Source organism: Osmerus mordax, chromosome 16 (assembly GCF_038355195.1).
Source record: "Osmerus mordax isolate fOsmMor3 chromosome 16, fOsmMor3.pri, whole genome shotgun sequence".
Lineage (NCBI taxonomy): Eukaryota > Metazoa > Chordata > Actinopteri > Osmeriformes > Osmeridae > Osmerus > Osmerus mordax.
Window position 1 is genome coordinate 1,260,907 of NC_090065.1, and position 25,540 is coordinate 1,286,446.

At 47.7% G+C, this 25,540-nt stretch overlaps 3 protein-coding genes across 4 annotated transcripts; all 3 read left to right on the forward strand.

Moving 5' to 3' along the window:
- Positions 1–1,072: 1,072 nt before the first annotated feature.
- zgc:110269 (probable flap endonuclease 1 homolog) lies at positions 1,073–5,567 on the forward strand. 2 transcript variants are annotated; one of them, XM_067253413.1, is made up of 11 exons: positions 1,073–1,393; positions 1,560–1,635; positions 2,002–2,104; positions 2,262–2,316; positions 2,766–2,827; positions 2,980–3,116; positions 3,584–3,644; positions 3,750–3,881; positions 4,005–4,150; positions 4,533–4,677; positions 5,082–5,567. In XM_067253413.1, exons 1-11 carry the CDS (start codon positions 1,312–1,314, stop codon positions 5,262–5,264), a joined length of 1,182 nt encoding a protein of 393 aa, XP_067109514.1. In that variant the 5' UTR covers positions 1,073–1,311; the 3' UTR covers positions 5,265–5,567. The 2 variants fall into 2 exon arrangements, with proteins under 2 accessions (XP_067109514.1, XP_067109513.1); XM_067253412.1 differs by having other exon boundaries at positions 4,903–5,147.
- Positions 5,568–5,726: 159 nt separating this feature from the next.
- On the forward strand, positions 5,727–12,104 carry agfg1b (ArfGAP with FG repeats 1b). The gene is made up of 12 exons (XM_067253175.1): positions 5,727–6,042; positions 7,576–7,669; positions 8,065–8,180; positions 8,260–8,398; positions 8,497–8,653; positions 9,878–9,988; positions 10,288–10,432; positions 10,529–10,608; positions 10,701–10,793; positions 10,950–11,099; positions 11,376–11,470; positions 11,676–12,104. Exons 1-12 carry the CDS (start codon positions 5,876–5,878, stop codon positions 11,733–11,735), a joined length of 1,407 nt encoding a protein of 468 aa, XP_067109276.1. The 5' UTR covers positions 5,727–5,875; the 3' UTR covers positions 11,736–12,104.
- A 5,949-nt stretch (positions 12,105–18,053) lies between these two features.
- On the forward strand, positions 18,054–24,690 carry LOC136958773 (uncharacterized). Its single transcript, XM_067252873.1, has 2 exons — positions 18,054–19,143; positions 24,617–24,690. Exons 1-2 carry the CDS (start codon positions 18,054–18,056, stop codon positions 24,688–24,690), a joined length of 1,164 nt encoding a protein of 387 aa, XP_067108974.1.
- The last annotated feature ends 850 nt before the right edge of the window (positions 24,691–25,540 follow it).

The window sequence follows — 25,540 nt, forward strand, 5'->3', positions numbered from 1 at the left end:
ATGCATATGGAGTTGTATGTATCATAAAATAATATATTTCATCATATTATTGACTGGAAACTATTATGCCAAATGTGATGGCTGTCTATTCTGTTTTGCTTTATTAAGCACATAGACTGCCCTGTACCTGCCCTGCCAAGATGCAGTCTGACGTTTCATATTTATTTATTTATTATTTGTAATGTATCGATATATCATTTGTAAATATTTACTGTATTAAATTCTAAGTGGTTGAAGTCTACTTTGAACTGGCCTCCCCTGTGTTCACTGCTGCCAACTTCGGAAAATGTGTGCGATTACAACAAACAATACTTGTCTCTTGTCTCTCTCACAATATCCCTTTCCCATATTGCATAAATAGGGTAAACAACTTCCGGTAGCTAGCAGTTACATTTGTTCGCTCAAACTGCCGTTTTTTACGAGGAGTTTGGGTGATCTTCGAAAAATGACAATTAACGATCTACATATGATTCTGTTGCTGCCCTTCAAGCATGAGGAAAAAGGGATTCAAATTGTACGTTTCGAGCAACTTCGACAATTACGAAGGTAAGATTTATCTAACTCACACAGTAAAGTAGCTAGCTAGCTATCACGAATCGAACGGATTTGGGTAGTAGCTAACATTAGTTGGCTAGCTATTTAGCAATGTTTAGCTATTTCTGATAACCAATTATGAAAAAATCCACGTCAGTAGTTCTACCCCCAACAGGCGCAACTGCAACAAAACCTCAACTCAAACTCAAAGATAATTATAATAAAATAATAATTTGGCAATAGCTAACCCTACACAGTCATCATTTAGCATTGTATTCAGAGTGCTAGCCCTAGCATTGAGAGTGGCATTTAACGTTGCATGTGTAATGTTGCGCTAACTATTTTATTCAGGAGTAATATAGATAGCAAAGCATTTTGTAGCTCATCATTCAGTGACCATCTGAATGGAAGATGGCAGGACTTCGACCTCGTCTTCTGTTTTTTTTTGCACCATTGCTGTGCCTGACTGGCTGAGTTTGTATGACATAGGTGGAGCTGTTGAGATCAAAACGTGATTAGCCACGCCTACAGTCTTGAGGAATGGTAAACAGGTTTTGAACAAGGTTTTCTAACAGTTCTGAATTTATTTATTTTCACAACTTTTCGTGGATGCGCAATGAAACGCTAAACTTTGATATCATATATACATTTTCACTATTTCAAATCAAGTTTCTTGTGACTATGGCACAATAATAGCAAAGGTTTATTTATTTATTTATTCCGGAAATACGTATCACTGTCGTGTGGATATAGCCAAATCCTTAACGTCAGAAAGAAATGGGGATTTTAAAGTTGGCAGACTTGATTCGCTCCGAAGCACCTGATGCGATTACGCATAAGGACATCAGCGATTACACAGGTAAAGCTACCCATCTCAATGTTTGACAGTTTGACTCGTTAACTCCTATGCTAACGTAAATGAGCTAGTTGTGAAGCTGCAGCACCTGAAAGCTTTTACAGTACCCTTAACAGCTGATCTCAACAACCAGTAAAATGTGATCTTGTTCATTTGGATTTAATCGCAGGCAAGGTCATCGCCGTGGACACTTCAATCATTCTCAACCAGTTTCGAGCGGCTGTACCTGGTCTCGAGCAGCTAGGGTAAGTTAATGAACGAATGAGAGTTCTTCTTTACGAACCAAAATACTCTTTATTTACTTCATCGCTTTGTTTGAACTGTTAGCCATAATTTCGTTTAATGCCAGATAGCGGAGCACGTCTGTCTTGTGTTGTTTCCTGGTCTCTTCAGATTGTATGCTGGTCCTTGACAGTTTGTGCAGACTCTCCTTTCCCCCCTCAAGATTATGGAATATCTCTCCCTCCAACATCTCACCCTCCTCTCTTATCTCCCCCACTCTCCTCCTCTCTCTCCCCCCCTCTCCTCCCTCTCTCCCCCTCCTCTCCCCCTCCAACCTTAACTGCCCCCCTTGTAATTTATCCCCTTCCCTCCCTCCCCCTCCCCCCCAGTCCCTTAGCAGGTCTGTTCTTCCGGACTCTAACCTTCCTGGAACATGACATCAAGCCCGTGTTTGTGTTTGACGGAGTTCCCCCAGCAGAGAAGAGAGCTGTGGTGAGTGCTCTCCTGATGTAAGCCTGGATCCATCCTACTGCCCTGTGCCTACATTACTGATCCAGGCCTACCCTAATGATCTAAACCTGATGTTGCTTTGACCAGCCTTGCTCGGTCTTTGTGTCCTAACCTGCTTTGTGTGTGTGTATCCGTCCAGCTGGAGAGGAGGGCTCAGGCTGCAGGGTGGAGCTCCCCCAATCTCTCCGGCTCAGGTAAGACTGACACACACATTTACACATTCACATACACACTCAATTTCTTACAGTATTTGACTGTAGATCTAGAGGTCACAGGTTCAAATACCCCCTGTTCTGTGTGTTGCTTAACCCTTGTGTTATCTTCGGGTCATTATGACCCATCAGTCATTGTGACCCACCGTCGTATTGCGACAAATTGACCTCCTACAAAAACAAAGTGAAGCCTTTTCTTTTAACTGTCGGGCTGTCTCAGACCCCCCACATTGCAATGGTTAAAAGAAAATTATTTTTATTTGTTTTTGTATTGGGTAAAATTGGGTAAACACAACGGTGGTTCGTTATGAACCTTTGGGTCATGTGACCCGAAGGCAGCACAAGGGTTAAAAAAAGCGTAAAAGCATCTGCTAAAAACATCTGATTAATGAATACACGCACTGTGTGTGTGTGTTTGTGTGTGTGTGTAGCCTCCAGTCAGACTCTCGACTGTCTCCAGCTGCTGGAGCTCATGGGGGTTCCCATCATCCAGGTGAGCCAGCAAACAGCCCTGCTGAGCCAACATGGAGGCCGTAGTCTTCATCTCCTGATGTTGTAATTGAGCCAACATGGATGCTCTAGCTTGATTGCCTAGGCAGTCTACAGTGAATGGACAACATCTTCAATAAATCCCCCCCCCCCCAGGCTCCAGGGGAGGGAGAGGCTCTGTGTGCCAGGCTGGTGCAGGGGGGTCTTGTGGACGCCGTGGCGTCAGAGGACATGGACACGCTGGCCTTCGGAGGAACAGTCCTGATCCGCCAGCTCAGCGCCAAGAAAAACGGGTCCGTCACACTCCACATAGACCCCACACACATCTCACACACACTCCACACACACACACCCTTCCAGACCCCACACACATCTCACACACACCTCACACACTCCACACACACACACCCTTCCACACCCCACACACACTCCACACCTCACACACTCCACACACACACCCCACACACTCCACACCTCACACACTCCACACACACACACCCTTCCACACCCCACACACCCCACACACACCTCGCACACTCCACACCTCACACACTCCACACCTCACACCCTTCCACACCTCACACACTCCACACTCCACACCCTTCCACACCTCACACACTCCACACCCCACACACTCCACACACACACCCCACACACACCTCACACACTCCACACACACACACCCTTCCACACCTCACACACTCCACAGACACTGTGACACTGACACAACAGCATCATCTTCTTCTTCTTCTTCTCTCAGTGAGGTGGTGGAGTTCTCCCTGGAGAAACTGCTGGCCAGACTGAGCCTCTCCCAGAAGGAGGTGAGCCCCCTGCTGGCTCACACCAGCATCTACCTGCTCTAGTCTGGAACTGTCTGATATGATGTCTTCTGTTCCTGGTTCCTCCCCCTCCTGTTTCTGGTCCAGTTTGTGGACCTGTGTATCCTGCTGGGCTGTGACTACTGTGAGAAGATAACAGGCCTGGGTCCTAAGAGAGCCCTGGCTCTGATACAGACCCACCGCTCCATAGAGAACTTGGTTCAGCACATCAACAGGAAGGTGTGTGTGTGTGTGTGGGGGGGGGGGTGGGGGTCAGAAATCCAGATCATCACTTGTTCTTTCTCTCTCACAATCACTGGAACTCCCATCCTTTTCTCCCTCTCTCTCCCTTCCCTCCTCCAGACCCATCCAGTGCCCATGGCATGGGGTTACCAGGATGCTAGGAAGCTGTTCCTCCTAGCCCCCCAGACAGAGGCCCCTGGCCTGGCCTGGACCGAGCCTGATGAGGAGGCGCTGGTCCAGTTCCTGTGCCACCAGAAACGCATCAAGTAGGTTCTGGGTACTGCCTGAGGGGAAAAGCAGAGCAGAGTACAGTATGGTAGAGTTCTCATCAACTACTCATAAATGATGCAAACCTTTTTTTCCCAGTACTTTTAAAAATATATATTTTTTCAACCTTTAGAAACTTTCCACACACAACACAATTTTTTGTGTTCCAAACTTTTTTTTCACACACAGTGAAAGGAGGAGAGGAGCGGAGAGAGAACAGAAAAGTCTAAAACAGAAACCTTTTGAAAATGTTTTTTCAGAACTTTTTTTGAAAATCTTTTTCCAACCTTTTAGAAACTTTTTTTTCAACCTTTAGAAACTTCTTTTATTTTTCATTTTTTAACCTTTCAAAACTTTTTCCACACAAAAACGTTTTTTAAGGGAGCACAGAGTGCGTGGTCGGCTGGAGAGGTTTGGTCAGACGAGGGAGAGGAGGAGGAGAGAGAGGGAGCAGGAGGAAGCCTCTGGCCAGAGCAGACAGACTCGCATGGAGGACTTCTTCCCTGTAACCAGGAAGCGAAAGCAGGTGAGCCTCGTCACCACAGCAACCCTCCAGCACACATTCCTAACCTCTTAAAAACCTCTTCCTCAAACGGAGAAAAAATTTGTGCAAACCCTTTTAGAGGATCTTCAGTAATGATTTGAGTTTATTTTCGTTACAACAATTCCAGCGAAGCAGTCTTTGGCAAAATCCTGAATTCAGGCTCCAACCATGCTCTGATGTATCTGACCCTGTGTTGTGTTCCTGTAGCCTGCTGAGGCTGGGAATCCTGCCAGCAGCAAAGTAAAGAGGCCCAGGCCTAAGTGATGCTCTCCCCTGGTGGAGGGGGTTGGTACTGCGGGATGAAGATGGTAACTTGTTTACAAGATTCTGAGATCCGGGCTGTGGTGTGGATGATCACCAGATCTATAAATCACCTATGCTGCCAGGAATCCTGGCATCAGCCTGTCCTGAATACTGGAAGATCAGTGCCTCTTGTCTGTGCTGTCGTGAGGCAGGAAGAGAGGCGAGGCGGAGGGAGGGGGGAAGGAGGAAGGGGGTCTGGAGGACAGAGAGAAGACTGTTCCTTCACTCAGCCTAGCTCATCCAACACTGGCCTGCCTCCTTTCTAACCCAGCCGATACAGCAATACAGACCCCCCCCCTCCTGCCTTCCTTCCCCTGCTAATACAGCAACACCGCCCCCCCTGCCCCCAGCCAACACAAGGCTGTCTCTCATCACGCCCCTGTCAGTGGACACCTGCACAGACAGCTGTGCCTAACCCCAGACTTGAACACCACTTGCATCTTAAAACATGACCACACAATGGTCTGTGTCACTCCAAATCTCTGCCCTGGAGAGATTGTTTCTCCTTAATAACATGTTCTGTTTTTTTACAGAACGGTATTTGTATGGTAAAATACGAATAAAACGCATTCAAGAAAAAGATCGTTGAATGTCTTTAATTTTATTTAGAAGGAAAACACTATTGGCAGATACGAGACACAGTCGCGGGACTGAGAACAAAGATAAGAAACGCAAGTAACCATTCCTCGCCAGTAGGTGGCAGCCGAGCATCGAAGGGGTAGACCGCATCTCTACCCTCCACGAAGAAGAGCAAGCCCCGTCCCCGCTAGACCTCCCAGATAGGTGTCTACCGCCGTCGAGCCGACTGCCGCCGAAGACCTCCCCACCCAAGTCCGGGATAAACTTCTCTCGCTGTCGGTAGCCCATCGTTTCGGTCATGGCGACGAGTGCGAAGCGAAAACAAGAGGAGACTCATCTGAAGATGTTGCGCGAGATGACGAGCCAACCGCCGAATAGAAAGTGCTTTGATTGTGATCAGCGCGGCCCGACTTACGCCAACATGACAGTGGGATCTTTCGTTTGTACCACCTGTTCGGGAATACTGTAAGTACCGCGCTGGGAATACCGTCTATATATTAGCTACTCAGGTGTAAACACGTCAAGTATAACGTATGTTTTGTATGCGAGGGATCCCGCTATCGTTAGCCAGCAAAGCTAGCAACTCACCACAGGACAGGTAACGCAATCGTGAGCTCGAGGCCGGCAGTAGGAAAGGGCTGGGTCGCATGCTTTGTTTACGAAGAAATGTGTGTTGGGTCGGGACAGCACTAGCTGTACTAGAGAGTTTCGTGTTGACGACTGGTCCGGGGGATTTTCTCACACAACATCAATGGCTTGCCGAGGTTCAAGGTTTGCACGGTTTGTGAACAGTTTGTCGCTGATGTAAAAACGGGCAAATATTTGATCAGTGTTTCAAAACAGCACGTCACCGCTTTACCGGCGAACCAGTCACGGGGGGGGCAGATGAACTTTTATCCTCAGAGCTGGACATCCGGTGCTTGACATAGCAATACGCTCTCACACACTCACGCCCTGAGATAAGCAAAGTGTCGTTGGGTGGATCTAACCACTTGTAGAGTGAACCGGGTTTAAAGAGCGGAAAGAGGAGTGGACCAAGAACCGTAATCGTAACAGTCATGTGGGAAACGGAGGATAGGTGGTTAGCCTCGGTGATCAATTATTCATCACTTCATCCATAGATGTATTGTGACAGACAGATAGTGAATTGGAGCGCGTCGCTTTTGTCTAGATCTAGCCGTCACCGTCCACGCCAACTCGTACTCGTGTCTCACTCCCCAAACGATGTGGACATGTTGCGTTTTATCTATCTTGAATAAAAGCAGCTGTTGAGACCGATGTCCACATCACAAAAGCACTCCCAGCTGAACGCAACAGAAACCTCAAACGGCAACAAACACCAGAGAAAGGCGCGTTATTGTATGCAGAATAGATCGCAAACGACTTGAAACAGCTAGTTTCTCAGAAAGGTGTTCGGACGCTAGTTTCTCCTGGAAGGACGCCCAGGACTGCATGTCTGGCGTGGCTTGCAAGGCAAAGTTCAGGCCAAAAACATCGGCCTCCCATCTCATTCCCCCATTCTTCCTCTCCTTGGGGGTAATCAATAATGACATTTTAGTTCGGTGCCTGCCGGCCAATTTCTTCTCCTGACTGGAACACTCGGTGGGGTTCAGGACCGAACTGAACCCCAGCCAGAACAGCGTGTTTTGTGTAGTCACTCTCACTCTGAAGAGCAGTTTGAGGCAGAGTGCTGGATGTTATCATCTCACTGTCGCCCTGACTCTCTTAATGACTCCTTGTCTGACTCTGAATGACTCCTTGTCTGACTCTCTGAACGACTCCTTGTCTGACTCTCTGAACGACTCCTTGTCTGACTCTCTGAACGACTCCTTGTCTGACTCTGAACGACTCCCTTACCACCACTACAAGCAGCAGCAGCAGCCACTTTCTGATCAGCTTTTGTAGGATCAGAGAGCACAGGACGGTTACAAAAAAATGAGTTGATCTTTGATTAACAGTTTGTTCTTCTATCTGACCCCCCCCCCCCCCCCCCCTCAGACGAGGTCTCAACCCCCCCCACAGAGTGAAGTCCATCTCAATGACAACATTCACACAACAGGAAATCGAGTTCCTACAGAAACACAGCAACGAGGTACAGATGTCAGCCCTCCCTCTATAGACTCACTCTACATCTATAGACTCCCTCTATATGTATAGACTTCCCCTGCATGTATAGACAGTGGTTTCTTTGACTCATTTCTTCTCTCTCTCTGTCTCCTTTCCTTCTCTCTCTACCTAGATCTCCGAAGTAGTTTCTCTGTCAGTTTTTCACTTCTCTCTCTCTCTCTCTCTCTCTCTCTCTCTCTCTCTCTCTCTCTCTCTCTCTCTCTCTCTCTCTCTCTCTCTCTCTCTCTCTCAGTAGTTTATCAGTCTAAACTTTATTTGCATTCCTTCTCTTGATGACTGTCTTTTCTCCCTTCCCCCTCTCTGTTCCCTCCCCCCCCCCCCTCTCCCTATCTCTCTCTCTCTGCCCCCTCTCCCCCCCAGGTGTGTAAACACATCTGGTTGGGCCTGTATGATGACAGGACCTTGGTCATCCCGGACTTCCGTGAGCCTCAGAAGGTGAAGGAGTTTCTCCAGGAGAAGTACGAGAAGAAGAGATGGTGAGCAGTGTGTGTGTGTGTGTACATATGTGTGTCTGTATGTATGTGTGTATATATATAAATGTGTGCCTGTGTGCAGGTATGTTCCTCCAGACCAGGCGAGGGCGCTGTCCAGTGTCCAGGCGTCCGTGTCGGGCTCCTCAGCCAGCAGCACAGGAAGTACCCCAGAGGTCCCTCCTCTGAAGACCCTGCAGCTCAACAAGACCCCCCTTCGCCAGGTACACACACGTACACACACACATACACACACACACACACACACACACACACACACACGTGTATCCACTCACACACTCAGTCTGTCCCTCCCCACTAGTCTCCTGGGATTAGTCGCTCCAAAGCCCGTGCCATTGTTCAGGAGAAAAAGTTTGATCTGCTGTCAGACCTGGGCGGTGACATCTTCGCCGCCCCGACCAATCAGGCGGCAGGCTCAGCTAACTTCGCCAACTTTGCACATTTCCCCAGCCAATCAGGTAAGATGTGGGTGGGGCCTATAAAGGAGCAACAAATCATGTTTTATGAGAAATGGAATGCAAGTAGATTTTTCTGGTAGTTGCCAGTTTTATTCAGAGATGTTACACAAATAGAGGTTCACATGAGACATGCTAAAAACAGTTGCGCTTCGCTAGGTCAAGAACTGCTTCTTTTTTTTTTTGTAGCTCTTTTGCGTAGCTGTGAGTTAGCGAGGGAGATCAGGAAGTGGTGATCTGAAATGCCTGTTAGCATTGCTAATGGTAATTGTAAAGAACAGCCTCATGTCATTTACCAGTTTGGCATGTTAATCGGAAGGCTTCTGTACCGCAACGTAACTGGCCTTTTTTGTGAATATCTTTATACATACTAGAGCCCAACCGATAAAGGATTTTTAAGGCCGATACCGATACAAATATTTGGTGATTTAAAAATCTGATATTCCGATATCAGCCGATATAAAAAAATATTTAAAAAATCCAGAAACGCGTAACAAAACAAACTGATTTCCCTAACAGTAGTTATTTGTAGTTTACATTTAGTCACTTTTAGTTCTTTAGTTCTTATCCAGAGCGACTAAGTACAGGGACATTCCCCGAGGCAAGTAGGGTTAAGTGCCTTCCCAAGAACGCAACGTCATTTGACATGGCCAGGAATCGAACCAGCAACCTTCTGATTAATAGCCCGATTCCCTAACTGCTCAGCCATCTGACTCCTGTTATTATTTCCTCACTAAAATAATGTTAATGCAGTTTCTGATAAATAAAATGTATAAAAATACAAACTTAAGATATGAAACTTATAAATGCCGATACCGATAGTTTGGAAAATGCTCAATATCGGCCGATAATATCGGCCCGCCGATACATTGGTCGGGCTCTAATACGTACTTCCTGTTTTGTACAAATCAGGAAGTTAAAACTAGCTTGTCCATGTTATTTACCACCCCAAAATGTCTCCTGCATGTTACCAAGAACTGGTGACTGCTACTAATGTACTGGCTGGGCCAGTGGCGTCCGCACCGAGTCATGAACCAGCCGTGACGGGACGTTTGATTACACACAGTGGAGTGCTCGTGGGGTTCGTGGTGCTCGTGGAGTTTTTTGGTTGCCGTCTCATGTGAGCGCCCCTTTGGTGTCGCTGAAACTGTCATCGCTGTGTCATCACTGTCCTTGTGACATTTCCTGTCATGTGACCCGTCCTGTGTTCCTTTTCCGTTGCCATAGCAACTCAGGCTAACTCCGGGGCAGCAGACTTTGCCAACTTTGAGGCGTTTGGCAACTCCGGAGTTCCATCTCATTACGGCACCCCACCCCCCTCACATTCTGTTACCTCAGGTACCCCCACCCTCACATTCTGTTACCTCAGGTACCCCCACCCTCACATTCTGTTACCTCAGGTACCCTCACATTCTGTTACCTCAGGTACCCCCACCCTCACATTCTGTTACCTCAGGTACCCCCACCATCACATATCCACTCCACATTCACCTCATACGACCTGATACAGTCTAGGAAACTGGACAGTCTATTCTGTGAGATGTATGAGTAAAACCTGCCTGATGATTTGACTGTTTGTGTATTCTATGTGTGTGTGTATTCTATGTGTGTGTGTGTGTGTGTGTGTGTGTGTGTAGGCGGGGGCGTTCCCATCCCCTCCATGGCGGGTGCAGTACCAGCGCAGGCCCAGCAGGGGAGCTCTGCCGGTGACCGCTACGCTGCCCTGGCCGAGCTGGACAACGAGCTGTCCTCCTCCGCTCCTACTGGGAGCAGCGTGCAGGGGTGAGACACACATCATACACACACACCTATATACACACAATGTGTATGCGTATGCTGTATGCGTACAGACACACTCACGTGTGTGTGTGTGTTTAGGAACATGTTTGGAGCCGTGTTGGGGAGCTCTCCTGCCCAGACCCAGCCTGTCCTTCCCAGCATGCAACAGGGCTTCGGAGGTGAGGGTGTGTGTGTGTGGAACAAAACACTGTCCTATGAACCACAGCCTCTTCAGGTGACGGTAACGTGTGTGTGTGTGTGTGTCTTCCAGCTGTTCCGTCCACCAACCCGTTTGTTGCCGTGGCTGTTGCCACGGAGATGGCCACCAACCCCTTCCAGACCAATGGCAGAGCTCCAGCAGCAGGTGTGTGTGTATGATTGCGTGTGTGTGTAAATCCTGTTAGTGTCAGTGCACCAGATCCAGCTGTGTGGTAAGAGTGTCTCTCAGTTCTCACTCGCCCTCCCTCTCTCTCTCCCTCTCTGTGTGCATGTGTCCCTCTGTGCGTGTGCGTGTGTGCAGCTTCGTTCGGTACCGGCTCTATGAGCATGCCCGCTGGCTTCGGGAACTCCTCTTCCTTCTGCCTCCCGACCAGCTTCAGCGGAACCTTCCAGCAGCCTTTCCCCGGCACGGCCCCCTACCCCCCCGGGAACTACCACCCCCCGCCCAATGGTTAGTGTGCCCCTGATACCCTCTCCCTGCTACTCTCTCCTCCTCCTCCACCCTCTACCCCCAGTCAAATGGTTAATGTGCCCCCCCCCTCCTTCCACCTCCTCTGTGTGTGTAGTTGCTGTGCAACACCAGCAGGGGGCAGTAGAAGGCAGCAGGTCTCATAGCGTCACACGTGGAGAAACAGGTTTACTGGTTGCTAATGTATCTCTGCATCTCTCTCTCACCCCCTTTTCTCTCCCTCTCACTCCTCCTCTATCTTTCTCTCCCTCTCTTCAGGTCCAGGATACCCAGTCTATGGGCACACTAAGCCCTCTATCGCCCCCTATGGCCAGCCAATGGCAGGGCCTGGCTTGACCAATAACCCCTTTATGGTAAGCACACCTTTTACATGTTTTTCAATTAATAGACACTTTTACATTTAGTCATTTAGCAGACGCTCTTATCCAGAGCGACTTTTATTCAAAGCAGCATATACTGTTGATGGTGCTTATAGAAAGTACAGCAGAATATATCTCTCTCCTGATCGCTTACTCTTTCTCTTTCCTCTCTCTCTCGTTCCCCCCCTCCCCCCTCCAGGCGGGAGCCCCAGCAGGTTCCTTCCCCAGTGGGGGCTCCTCCACCAACCCCTTCCTGTAGCGCACCTCCCAGCCTCCGCCACCAGAGGGCAGCATGCACAGCACCTACTCAGCACATCCGCCGCCAGTGACTTTACTACACACTTCTGATCACCACACAAAGACGAAGAAAAAGGAAAAAAAAACAATGCTTGTGGACACTGGACAGAAACAACCACACTATGAACTACAGGACTATTCTGGAAAGATGCCCTTGGAACGATAGACACATTCTATATATATATATATATTATTACATTGTTTATGAGACTGTATACTCTCTGTGCATATCATCCTTTGTAATCATGTTTTTATGTACGTTATCTATAAGTGAGTGGACAAACACAATGGGTTCCATATGGTTCTGTACAGGGAGAGAACCTGGATGAGTTCTGAGGGGGGGGGGGGGAGATCATAGATTACAGTTGTCATATGATAAGAAGGTGGCTGGGGAGGGGGGGGGGGGAGGTAGAGGATGGAGATGGTTGAAGATTTTTTTCTCTCCTTCTCCTCTTTAATCCTATACCTGCCAGGCTGTTATTCGGCCTACTGTAATCCCAGGCACGTTAGATGATCTAATCTCCCCCTCCCCCCCCCCTGCTTTCTACCTCCTCTCCGTAATCTCAGATGGATCGTGAGGGAGTACAGGTGGAGGCCTGTGCCCCTGCGCACCACCTGTACACCACCTGTACACTACTGTTACCTATCCAGGCAAGGTACAACACGTTCACACAGACCTGGCTCTGAAAGGGAATAGGTTAACTTGTGCCACCAATCACTAACAATGGATTTTACAATTTACTCATAACGACATGATTATGTAAGTCAATGTGTACATATATAAATATATGTATAAATATATTAAAGATTTTTAACTACATATGGGCCTATGGTTATAGGTTTTTTCTTGGGTAATACAGTGTGAATTTAACAGTCTTGTCGTATCAATGCAAATCAACAAAAGAAAATGGGTAAGCCCGATTTATGTTTTTGAGCAAAAATTTAGACTTATTGAATGTAATGTACAGTGTCACCTCCACTGTCAAAGTCTGTTGCGTTGCTTCTCTGTTCTGTTTGTTACCGCTTGTATCTATCAGGGCAGGTGTGTGTGGTTCAGCTTGTATCTGTCAGTAGGACAGGTGTGTGTGTGTGGTACTGCTTGTATCTGTCAGTAGGACAGGTGTGTGTGTGTGGTACTGCTTGGATCTGTCAGTAGGACAGGTGTGTGTGGTACTGCTTGTATCTGTCAGTAGGACAGGTGTGTGTGGTTCAGCATGTATCTGTCAGGACAGGTGTGTGTGGTTCAGCTTGTATGTGTCAGGACAGGTGTGTGTGGTTCAGCTTGTATCTGTCAGTAGGACAGGTGTGTGTGGTACTGCTTGTATCTGTCAGTAGGACAGGTGTGTGTGTGGTACTGCTTGTATCTGTCAGTAGGACAGGTGTGTGTGTGGTACTGCTTGTATCTGTCAGTAGGACAGGTGTGTGTGGTTCAGCTTGTATCTGTCAGTAGGACAGGTGTGTGTGGTACTGCTTGTATCTGTCAGTAGGACAGGTGTGTGTGGTTCAGCTTGTATCTGTCAGTAGGACAGGTGTGTGTGGTACTGCTTGTATCTGTCAGTAGGACAGGTGTGTGTGGTACTGTTTGTATCTGTCAGTAGGACAGGTGTGTGTGTGGTTCAGCTTGTATCTGTCAGGACAGGTGTGTGATGTGGTTCAGCTCTTGTCATTATGGTCAGGCTAATACAAGGACCTCTGATTGGAGGTGTTTTCACCAGCGCTCTTTCCAGTCCAAATACATTTATTACAGAACTCACCCGCCACATCGGCAATCATACTGTCTTGTTGCTGCAGTAATGAGGGTAGTTGTTTGGTGGAATGTTGTTGTTGGCGTTTGATTGACTAACAAGTACTCTGTAGCGAAAGAGTTTGATTAGTCTTGTATTGCCCAGAGAAATTCCATAACAGGCCTACCTCGGTGTGTTGTATAAAGACGTAGCCTATTCAGTGTGCTAATGTATGTTTGTACGGCCTTGCCCTGTCTGTCTCCCTTCTCACCCCGACCTTAACGTCACATGGCTAGTCTAGCTACATAACCCCTTTGTTAACAACATGGTTAGAAGCGAAGATCTGGCCCTTTGTTGTGTAGTTAGTAGAGTAGTGAATATATTTAGTATTGACAGGCAGGGCAAGTTCCGGCCATTAATTTGCACTTGCCCTGCATGATTCAATCGTACACCGGTTTGTGCGCTCTCCTCTATTTTATCTCTCTCAGCTGAATGCAGATTCGAAGAACGGACATCGATTGTGCCTCGTCGTTACCACGGCAACCAAGTAAAGCATTCAAGATGGCGTGTTTATTAGGAGACAGTTTATTTGAAATTGACGGACAAGGACCTGCACCTACAAAAGACTATTACCAGTTTACTGTCACCAAAACCGAGGTTAGTATGTTGGTGAAGTTTCGTCGCCGATGTTATATACATGTTTTATTTCTGTCTGGGGTAGCTAATTCACATTCAACATGAGTGGTTTTAGAACTAGCAAAATTCCCAATCTTGAGTCGTTCATTAACATTACTTAAAATTAAGACTAGTTAGCAACTTTGCTGCATTCTCTTTTCCATAAACACAACTCTTCCAGGTGATTTGGAGGTCGTGGAAGATATCCCTGCGAAGTGAGTTCCGGAACGCTAGACCGGGCGAGCTTCGGATGCAGCATAAAGACTTCCTGGAAGACAGCCGACTTCAAGGTTAAGTTCGGGTCACGACAACCATCCATGTTCACCAACAAATGCACATACTAGTCGTCCGTAGATGAATAAAACCAGAACTGTTGTTTCCGCTCAGGCCAAGTGAGGGTCGTGTACGGGCAGAAAACGTTACGCTATAGCCAGGCTCTGTGTCGAGGCGAGTTTGACTTCCTGGAGCGGATGCCGGACGCACTGCTACTGTGCATCCTCTCCCACCTGGAGCTCGAGGACATCGCTAGACTGAGACTCACTTCGCAAAGGCTGAGACAGGTCAGAGGGCATTCGGCTGTGTGTGTGTGAGACAAAGACAGAGATTCGTCTTCAGGTCAATCTATATATATATATATATTCGATGGTTCTTTTGTGCCTTAACCTCTTTTCTACCTCCTTTCATCTCTCAAAAGTGGCTCTTACACCCCCCCCCCCTACAAATCACTAACATTTAGCAGATTCTGTCATCCAGTGGTTAGTGGTCTCTACTTTACAAGATATTAGCATAATTACAAGATAATAGCATAATTTTAAATATAATTTTAGGTCTCTGCCTGCAACTTCCTTGTTCCTTTTCTCTTCCATGTTTACCAACACTCCCCTTTTCACCCTGTTCCTCCTTGCCCCCCCCCTGCTCCTCCTCACCCTCTTCTCTTTCCTCCCTTCTCCTCCACCCCTTTGCTTCTCCCCCCCCTCCCAACCCCTCCAGGTGTGTGACTCGGAGGAGTTCTGGGCGCAGGCCGTGTTGAGCAGCTGTGGGGCCCCCTCCCCCCAGGTGTGCTCCCTGGCCCGGGAGCTGGGCTGGAGGCAGGTTTTCTTCACCAGCAAGCTGCAGCTGCAGAAGCTGCTGAGCCGGAGGAGGAGAGGCAGCCCACGGAGCCCACGGAGCCCCGCGCAGCCCCGCACTGCTGACCCAGTCAGCCTGGCACTCTCAGACATGGGCCTGGGTTCTGGCCCTGACTCTGGGTCTGATTCTGGGCCTAGCCCTAACTCTGGGTCTGGTTCTAGTCCTAGCCCTGGCCCTAGTCCTGACTCTGGGTCTGATTCTGGGCCTAGCCCTAACTCTGGGTCTGGTTCTAGTCTTAGCCCTGGCCCTAGTCCTGACTCTAGGTCTGATTCTGGGCCTAGCCTTAACTCTGGGTCTGGTTCTAGCCCTGGCCCTAGTCCTGACTCTGGGGCTGGTCCTAGCCCTAGTCCTGACTCTGGGACTAGTCCTAGCCCTGGCCCTAGTCCTGACTCTGGGACTGGTCCTAGCCCTGGCCCTAGTCCTGACTCTGGGACTGGTCCAAGTCCTAGCCCTGGCCCTAGTCCTGACTCTGGGACTGGTCCTAGCCCTACTCCTAACCTTGAAACTCAGGTGTGGCTTTACGTGGAGGACCAGGGAGGCCAGGAGGGGGATGCCGACCCCAACCCCAGCCATAACCTCCCAGGGAGGCAGCTGGCTGGTCTGAGGAAGGGGTCTGGGGTCCAGAGAGATCCAGGGAACGGCAGAGGAGACTGGAAACGAGACTCAGGAAGAAGACTGAAGTGAGGACAGGTCATCTCAGGCTGTTGATTCTGACTGGGTCTGACTGGTTCCTGCTTGTTCTGGCTGGACCCTGGTGATTCTGACTGGTTTCTGCTGGATCGCACTGGTTATGACTGGTTCTGATTGGGCCTGATACAGATGTTTGACATCTGATGTATTTTTCATAATGTTTTTGAAGCCTTTGTAGAGGATTCATCAACCAATTCATCATTTGTAAAGAATAATTAAGCAATCACACGTCGAAAAAATTACTTCAGTTTTTCTTCCAGTTACCCATCTTTTTTTCTTCTTCATTTGTTCTGTATGACAACCGTATTTCTCCTTCTAGTCTTCCTGCATTAAACAACTTAAATGTTCGGATTTAAGTTTGTGTTTTAGTTGCAATTACATATATAAAACACATTGCATGGTATATTAAACCCAATGCATCAGTGTTGTCAGTATCGATCGAAGTTTAGTTATGCTATATATGCTATGACCCCTAACAAGCACACGGCAAGGCTGTTGCCAAGCAGCTGTAGACTGTGAACAAAGAGTATAAGTTATTTTCTGTGAATCTGAATTTCTTTCCTTTCAAATAGCTGCTAGGCAACAGCTATGGCCTCATGAAGTCATGTCACTCATTCACTTCTTAGGAGCCACTTTCCAGGAAGAGACATGAGGAGCAAGTATGAATGATTTAGGGAATTTAACATATATTAATCTACTACTGTTATATTTAGCGATTGAAAACCTAAATGCTGTTGCATTAACAGGCCATGTTTGCGCATTTTCAATACCACTTTTATACTGTATATATAAATAAAAAATAACTGATGACTATTAAATAGAAATTATTGTAGATTTTCATATTCATGAACGTATCCTTTAAAATATTTTATTTTAATTGAAACCCTACTTGCAACTAGGAATATGTCCTGTGTGCATGTGCGCCAGTTCACATTGCAGTAAGGTAGCATACAAGGAGTGTCTGTACGGTGACGTGAATCTGGAGGGAAGCTGGCCGCTGGGACACCCCTTATCCACCAGATAAGCAGACGCACACACAGCTACATACATATACATACACACTCAATACCTCACCGATCATACGTGCTTGTTAACAACGGTGAGTGGAGAGGCCTTGGAGTGTGTGTGCGATTGTGTGTGTGTGGTTGTGGCTTTGTGTGTGTGTGTGGTTGTGGATTTGTGTGTGTGTGTGTGCTCCTCTTATCTAAAAGAGCGGAGCTGCTTTCTTCTCCACCCTCCCGTCCCTGCTGGAGGGAGGAGCCTGCTGGGGGGAGGAGCCTGCTGGGGGGAGGAGCCTGCTGGGGGGAGGAGCCAGTCGAGGGTCTGGCTGCTGTGTCGTCTCCCCCAGACAGACACAAGCCTTGGAGGATCTCCATGCTGCCAGGGTGTCAGGGTCCTCATCTATCCCCTGCAGAGTCCAGGACAGAGGACAGAGGACAGGGGCATTGCATGTGTCTCTATCCTTTTATAGACGTACATAGACAGTTTAAATTGTTGCTGGCTGTGTCTGTGTTTGTGTGCTTTCTTTTCTTCTTTTTGTTTTGTTGGTTGTGACGGTGGAAGTGTGACGGTGGAAGTGTGACGGTGGAGAAGGTACTAGAAGATTCTCTCTAAGTCTTGGGTATTTAAATGTGTGTGGGGTATTTAGTTGTCATGGCTGGGCTGTGTTGATTGGGTTCGAGAACTGTCAATGGAGCTTTGGACTTCTCTTCATCACCAACCATCTCTGGTGGAGGGGATGATTAATGTTTCTCTGGTGGAGGGGATGACTGATGTTTGGTTTTCTGAGCTGATCTGTGGCCACCCACTGGTGAAGTCCTATGTGATACTGCCAAAGGGCTACACAATTTAAGTTTGACTGAGTTATTGTATTTTAGGACTGAGTTCCGGTGTTCTGTGACGGGGATGTGGAACAACACGTCTAGCAGGATGGAGGACTCAGACACAGGTGAGAAAGGAATGGTGGTCTATCCTGCCACCTATTACTCAGCTAGTAATCAACTGAAAGGTCTCTCCCCTCCCCCCCCCCCCCCCCCCCCCCCCCGATGCTGTGTCCAGATAGCATGCGTGTCCTGGACTCTGTGAAGGCGGCGGTGCACGGAGCGTCGTCTTTCGCCACGGGGTACTTCTGCTACCTCATCGTTGTCACGGTGAGGCACACGCAGGAGCTGCGCTCCAAGGCTTCCTTCCTGCTCCTCTGCCAGCACTGCACCTGCATCGCCGCCTTCAACGCTGCCGGCTGCATCCTCCACTCCGTCCGGGCCTCCCGAGTTCCAGCGCCACGCCTCTTCTGCTGGCTCGTGTTCGACCTCCAGGTGGTGGCGGCGCGCGGAGCAATGATGAACCTCACCCTCATGGCGCTCAACGCCTGCCTGTCCGTGCTGCAGCCGCTACACTACCGGGCGCTGGTACGCTGCATTCAGAGGCCCGTCATGGTGGTGGTGTGGCTCCTGGCTCTGCTCAGCCCCGTGCTGTTCACCGCCCTGGCCGGGGCGCGGCTGGGCTGGGAGGGGGCACTGGCGCTGGATGAGGAGTGCTCCACGGCGCTGGAGGGCTGGGCGCCGCGGCTGAGCAGCCTGGTGTTGCTGGGTCTCCTGGTGCTGCTCATCCTCCTCAGCAACGCCCTGCTCGCCATGGAGAGCTACCGAGCCGGACACTTCACCAGGTCCAACAGGAGGGTCCGCCGCACCGCGCTGATCCACGTCCTGCAGATGAGCTTCCACATTCTGCCCTGCGTGGTCATCATCTCTCGGGTCCGCCTCGGGCTCCTCGCCCGGGTGCTCAACTTCCTGGTGTTCTCTGTGGCGCAGTCGGCCAGTCCCGTGGTGTACGGGCTGCGCTGCCGGGATCTGTGGGATTACCTGCCACGCTTCCTGCCCGGCTGGGCGCTGAGGCTGCGGAGCTGGTACCACACCTTGTCTGCAGGTAACAGCACTGGTAACAGCACTGGCAAAAGCCCTAGTAACAGCTCCAGTAACAACACCAACTTGGGTCCGGTAACAGATACCACCTTAATTAGTAGGAGCTCTGACGACTCGACAGACGTCATCCACGTCATGAAGTTCAACGCTGGGGAGGAGGCCTTGGGAGGCCGGGACAGCACGGGGCCGGAACCTGTACAAGCGAGACCTGCTCTAGGTGCTTGTCAGGAAGGTGAGACACACACAGAGATCAGAGGAGACTCATGAACTGGACGTGTTCTGAACTCAGAAATGCCAAAGCACACACAAACACACACACTGCCGTCACACAAACACACACACTCCCGTCACACAAACACACACACTGCAGTCACACAAAACACACACTGCTGTCTCACAAACACACACACACTGCAGTCACACAAACACACACACACTGCAGTCACACAAAACACACACTGCCGTCTCACAAACACACACACACACTGCAGTCACACAAACACACACACACTGCAGTCACACAAACACACACACTGCAGTCACACAAACACACACTGCAGTCACACAAGACACACACACATTGCAGTTACAAAGGAACACGCACTGTAGTTAAACTCTTTGACACACACACACACACACAGAATCATGGTGATCTGCTACAGCAAGTTCATGGCTCCATGCTGTTCCTATGTTCAGGTCATAGGAAAGGGTGTCAAATGCCAATCCTGTGGGGGAAATTACATGTGTGTATGTTTTTATATCAAAGGTAATTCATTAGTTTAGGCATAGCGAAGTGGTAGAGCTTTTGATTGCTGCTCAAGAGGTTGGAGGTTCAGATCCCGCCACCCTCAAGCACAGTTGCTGTTTCATAAACAGACAGCTTTGATGGGAAAATCAGATACAAGGATTGATTCTCAAACGTTTTCAGTCAAGATTCCAGTGAAAAACTATGTTGAAACCCTTCCATTAAGGAGTAATTTCACTCAAGGGTCATAGAAGATGAATTAATATTATAATTGTATTATATAACTGGGGTATAAACTAGCCTGTCTTGTAGATTTAAAATACAGGACCTGACTGAACTGTATTGGTTGTTTAAGGGTTCAACTTTATGGACGCTAAATGAAGGAGGTTGTGGAGGTGTAACCCAGTGAACAGCTGCAACACCTGTTAAGGCGCTATAGGTTTACTGTACTACCTCAAACACCACAGAACACCTTGTTTGTGCATTAACTAATTTAACGTGGTGGTCATTTGAAAGTCCTTTATTTGTTGAGTCTTCTTTTTCTTTTTACAAAATGTAGGTCTATGCCACTGCAGGTATTGTTTCGAATCGTCTTGTGTTTTTAATACTTAAAACCCAGTTCCAGTTTCATCATGAATAGGAAACTCTCCGAGGTTTTACATATCCACAAGGAGCAGATGGCTGGAGCGCTTTCTCTCAGAACCGTTCTGTCCATATCGTCCTCTGACCCGGGGGAATTAAAGGGTTTGGGTTAGACCACTAAACATGTTTTGAGTAAAATGAATTCCCATTAGTTGTATTTTTTGCAATTTATAACCTAACTAACTACTACAGTGCCAATTTCTATCGCTATCGCATTTACAACTGCAGTGCCAATTTATATCGCTATCGAATTCGTGAAATCAGAAGGAACCCTAATCTCCTAACCCTACGGTTGCAAAGTTACCTGCCCCTAAAAACCGGTCTACTATGGTGGACATGGATGAATCGCTGGGTGTCAGGAACTTGGGGTCTGAAAGACTCGCGCGTAGGGGGCCGCCCACGCGTGCGTTGTTGTATTACAGAGCATCCGAGCGTCGCGAGTGGATGTTGTAAAGATGCTGAACGGGATATCCGCTCGAGTTCCTTTATCTCTCCGCTCAGAAAATACCGAACCTTGACTTTAGGACTACTCGTTGTTGATTCTCTCTCCGACAGAGACTCCGCCCACCTTTTTCTACAGCAAACACTTATTTGTAATGTCCAAATTGAGTCCCTCAGAGGGGAGACACACGATGCCGTTAATAGCATTGTGCATCTGATTACCATACGTTTAGTAGAGCCAATTCTCGTTTGCTGTTAGTAGATTTCAGCTCTGCTATTACGTCGCAGTTCCACCTGCTAATTCGGAGTCCGAGTCAGATCAGCGGCCCCTTTTTCATAAAATGATATATATATATTTTTTTTTTTGCATAATTTGTTGGAGAGTTTGTAAGTGAAGTGTTAGAGAAAAGGCAGGGAGAAGAGACAAGGTGGAGAGGAGATGAGAAGAGAGAAGGGTCGAGTGGGGGAGGGAGAGGAGGGAACGAGGGGAGAGCTTGAGGACAGTCGAGTAATACGAGTACATGCAAGAATAATGTTTAATCAACTGAAGGTTATAGAAGTTACGCAACAGCCACCCGTCCAGGTAATCCATCAGCAGTCTGCCGTCAGACTCGTTCGTTTCTGTCCCATCTCATGGCCTGCCCTATGGCTCTGCCCTCCAGGAGCGATTCTAGGATCAGACCTTTAGGGGTGCTCAGCCCCCAATGAGAATGTGACATGAATACAGTGCTTTGCAAAAGTGCTAAACCCCTTTGCTAATAACAGGCATGCAAACAGGTCAGTGATCAAAAAGATGAGAAGGATAGGGCGAACCCCAGACCCTCTAGGGGGTCCAGGGACATTAGCCTGGTCCTAACCAGACTCTCATACATTTCATTTGTACAGAGAGTCTGGCCTCGCTCCATTGACAAGCGTTGACTTCCTTGTAGGCGGGTACTCTGTTGAAGTTTAAAACTATTGGATCTGCCCAGAGCCACTCTGATCTGCCATAACCAATCGCTAGCGTTCACCTTAGTCAATTCCTTCACCACTACTGTAACAGAGCTAGCTGCCGTAGCTGGAAAATCAAACTGTTCCCGAACCCCGTGGGGAGGAGGGCCACAACATCATGGCCACCAACAAAACTCAAACTTGTTCTTGCTCCGGCTTTATCTTATGGATATTCTTGCTCTGGCTTTAGCTTATGGATATTCGGCAGCGTTGCCACAATGGACCGAATGGCTTCGCTCGCATCTTTCTCCGCCGCCATTACGGAACTACAACACAAACTAGCGCACGACAGCCACTCCCTCTGTTCGCTGATTGGCCGGTAGAAAATCTACCAGAGACATCTGACTTACTTACCTCATGGCCAGACCTAGTACAGAAGCAAAATCAAAATTGAGCGCAAGTACGTAGGAAGGCAGAGCCAGGCTACAGGGACATGGTCCCCCCAAAGAAAATGTATTACATTTTAAAGTTAAACGCATGAATCTGATGCACTTTGAGAGCAAAATTAAGAGGCTAGATCTATGTAGAATCTGTGCTCTTGTAAACAATGTCATGTTCTTTTAAACAGACATTTGTTGTATAGCATGCATCATAAAAAACTATTAAACAAACAGGATTACCTGTGTTGAACTACTTTAAAAAGCAAAAGTCAAAAGCATCACTTACTGTAAAGCTAACACACATCCAATAGACATAATTTTTTATATTGTATTAAAATGGTTTCTACTAGATGATGTAAGATGGGTCTGTAAACCTCTCCCCTCTCTGCCCCTGATTGGCTGTGAGGTTTAGGCATTAGGAGTGACGATTGGTTCCATAGCCAGTTGTAAAGTTGGGAAGCACGGGTAAAATGCTGTGTTGGCCACGACCCGCCACGACCCCCCCTCCCCCTCCCCCCCCCCCTCATCGGCTCTGCATGAATCACGTAGGTTACCCATTTTGGTTTAAAAAAGGTGAGTCTCACCAAAATGTAAAGAGTTTGCATTTAGGTGAGACTAAATTAATGTCCCTTTCTTCATGAACTACCAGCATCAAATTATAATAAATAATAATACTTTTTATTTTGTATTTTTTTATTATAATTATTTTTAGGGGTGCTGAGATGAAATTTATGGGTGCTTGAGAACCCCTAAAAATGGTCTAAAATCGCCACTGCTCTAGGACAAGGGCTTTTGAAATATGCTGTCGTCATCCCTTTGTAAAATATTCTGTGTGAATTATCTTTTGAAACACTATGGATATTTTATTTAATGTAACTGCTGGATATAACTGTATTGTGTGTTGATTTGGCGTTGATGTTTAGTACTGGGATAAACTGTAAATGTAAATTAACTAACTGTTAATAGATAACTGTACATAAAAAACTAAAACGACAAACATTGTTGTGTTGTGTGTGAAAACATTTTCGAAAGGTTTCTGTTTTAGGCTGTTCCGTTCTGTCTCTCTGCTTCCCAAAGAAAGTTTGCATCATTGATGAGGACTCTGCTATACTATACGAAAGAATCTTTCTGTTTTAGGCGGTTCTGTTCTCCTCTCTCCACTCCTCTCCTCTCACTGTCTGTGAAAAAAGTTTTGATTTTTTTTTTGAAAGGTAAAAAAAACGATTGTAAATTCTCCGATCCTCTCCTTTTGCTGTGTGCGGAAAAAAAGGAAAGAAAAAAGATGATACAAACTTCTTTGTGTTGTGTGTAAAAGAATGTTTTGGAAACGATAGATTGAAAAAATATTTCACTGTGTGAAAAAAAAGTACAACAAATATAGTCTATATATGTAAACAAAACAAAGGTTACAAAGCTGAAGAGCATAACAGAGACAGCCTTGACCACCAGGGGAGGGGGGGTGGGCGAGCAAAGTATATACAGCCCTGATTAGGGGGATGTAGTGAGCAAAGGAGATTCTGCTTTGACCACTAGGGGGGGGGGGGGGTGGTGAGCAAAGGAGACTGCTTTGACCATCCAGGAAGAAGAAGGGCCAAATTAAAAACCTGGGATCTAGGGTTCAGGTTAGAATCCAGAAGAAATTGCCTGATTGTTAATGGCTGCAACTAAAGATACTTTAGAACTTTTAAACTCAAAGTTTTCCAGATGGTTGTGGGTGGTTAAAGTGAAGCCAGAGGTTATTTACCACAGCACACGTCTGATTCCATCAGAGTTAATGAGACACTGAACACGTGAAGGAACAATTATGTGCGAATGAAGATGAAGGGAATCAGGAGAAATATCTACTGTGTTTCAGGATGACAGGAACAGTAGTTTGGTTCAAGGAGATTTATGTGTGTGTGTGGGTGGATGTGTGTGTGTGTGGGAGGGCCCCCCCACACACACACACACACACACACAGACAGACAGGGCAACAACCAGGTCAGCAGGTAAGAGAAGAGTGGGTGAGTGTGTGTGTGTGTGTGTGCAGGTGTCCTGAGTGGACTGAATGAGATTCCCTGGATGAAGAGGCTGAGCTGCAGATGACCCATGATCTCCAACATGGGCGACCAGGCGGGGAGGGGTGGGGGAAAGGTCGTTTGATTTGCATCCCAACTCGTGGGGAGGTAAGATCAACTCCTCACTGCTTCTCCACTTGCTACTCTGTACCCGCACGAGAGGGAATGTTTTTTTCGCCATCCAGGCATCAAATCCTCTTTGAGAACATGCGTTTGATTTGGTTCATCAGGCACCACAGAATGGAGGTGCAGCCCTCCGTCATGCTCTCCACTCAGGACGAGCTAAATCAAGTCTACCTGAGGTCGTTTTAACAATAGCTCCTGCTGGCTTAGTCAGCCAGGAGAGAGACACCTTCTCATCGCCCCGCGCTCACGGTTGGGGATCACCAACTAGCGGTGGAGCGGTTGGCATGGTGACGGTGTGTCCCCCGGGTCCCCCTCGTCTCTCAGGGCCCGTCAGCTCCACTCAGGGGGCGGGGGAATGCTTCGTGAGCCAGGATGAGCTTGTCTTAGCCTGGTTCTGACCCGAACCGCAACTCAGCAGCAGCTCTCAGCCAATAAGAAACACTCGCTGACCGGGAATAGTAGATAATACTACCTGGGGGTAGTAAATCACAGCCATGCCAACGAGTTGGCTCGGATAATTAGCGGCCGTTGCAGTTTATTGTTTATTGTTAAAAGGATCCCCATTAGCTGTCACCAAAGTGGGACGAGCTAATCTTCCTGGGGTGCAGTGATCACCAATCACAGATCAACAGAGCCAGATGGTGTCGAGGGGTGTTCCACCACACAGGACTTCCTAATCCCCCCCTCCCCATTCTCCTCCTGCAACAAAACTCAGTGTAGGTGAACTTCCTTGCTATTGGTGTCGCCCCCTGTCTTCACAATCCAAAAACGGAACTGTTTCTTCCCAGGAAGGTGTGGACTGAAGCTGGGGATCTCATGAAGGCAGTCCCCACCATAGATATATATAAAGGGTAGATGTCTCGTCCGCACATGGCGGCCATCTTGCTACAGTCAACTCACTCACCCATAACATTGTGTTGATGCTACATGTACTTTTTAAATGACCATAACTTGCTCAATTTTCAACCGATTTTGAAACGGTTTGGTTTGTTATCAACGTCAGAGATGTCGTTATGCCACTGCATACTTATGAATAATTATGTTTTTGTTTTTTTTAAGAATAGAAGTATGCAGTGGCATAACGACATCTCTGACGTTGATAACAAACCAAACCGTTTCAAAATCGGTTATGCAAGTTATGGTCATTTAAAAAGTACATGTAGCACCAACACAATGTTATGGGTGAGCGAGTTGACTGTAGCAAGATGGCCGCCATGTTCGGACATTCTAGACTCCGCCGTAAGACAT

What these genes read in the sequence shown, in the direction of transcription:
- zgc:110269 (XM_067253413.1), top strand. Translation starts at nt 1,312, where the DNA reads ATGGGGATTTTAAAGTTGGCAGACTTGATTCGCTCCGAAGCACCTGAT. An exon ending in CCTGGTCTCGAGCAGCTAGG is followed by an intron (nt 1,636 to 2,001) that starts GTAAGTTAATGA and finishes CCTCCCCCCCAG; the next exon opens with TCCCTTAGCAGGTCTGTTCT. An exon ending in CAGCAGAGAAGAGAGCTGTG is followed by an intron (nt 2,105 to 2,261) that starts GTGAGTGCTCTC and finishes GTATCCGTCCAG; the next exon opens with CTGGAGAGGAGGGCTCAGGC.
- agfg1b (XM_067253175.1), top strand. Translation starts at nt 5,876, where the DNA reads ATGGCGACGAGTGCGAAGCGAAAACAAGAGGAGACTCATCTGAAGATG. An exon ending in ACCACCTGTTCGGGAATACT is followed by an intron (nt 6,043 to 7,575) that starts GTAAGTACCGCG and finishes CCCCCCCCTCAG; the next exon opens with ACGAGGTCTCAACCCCCCCC. An exon ending in TACAGAAACACAGCAACGAG is followed by an intron (nt 7,670 to 8,064) that starts GTACAGATGTCA and finishes TCTCCCCCCCAG; the next exon opens with GTGTGTAAACACATCTGGTT.
- LOC136958773 (XM_067252873.1), top strand. Translation starts at nt 18,054, where the DNA reads ATGCGTGTCCTGGACTCTGTGAAGGCGGCGGTGCACGGAGCGTCGTCT. An exon ending in TCTAGGTGCTTGTCAGGAAG is followed by an intron (nt 19,144 to 24,616) that starts GTGAGACACACA and finishes CTCGTCTCTCAG; the next exon opens with GGCCCGTCAGCTCCACTCAG.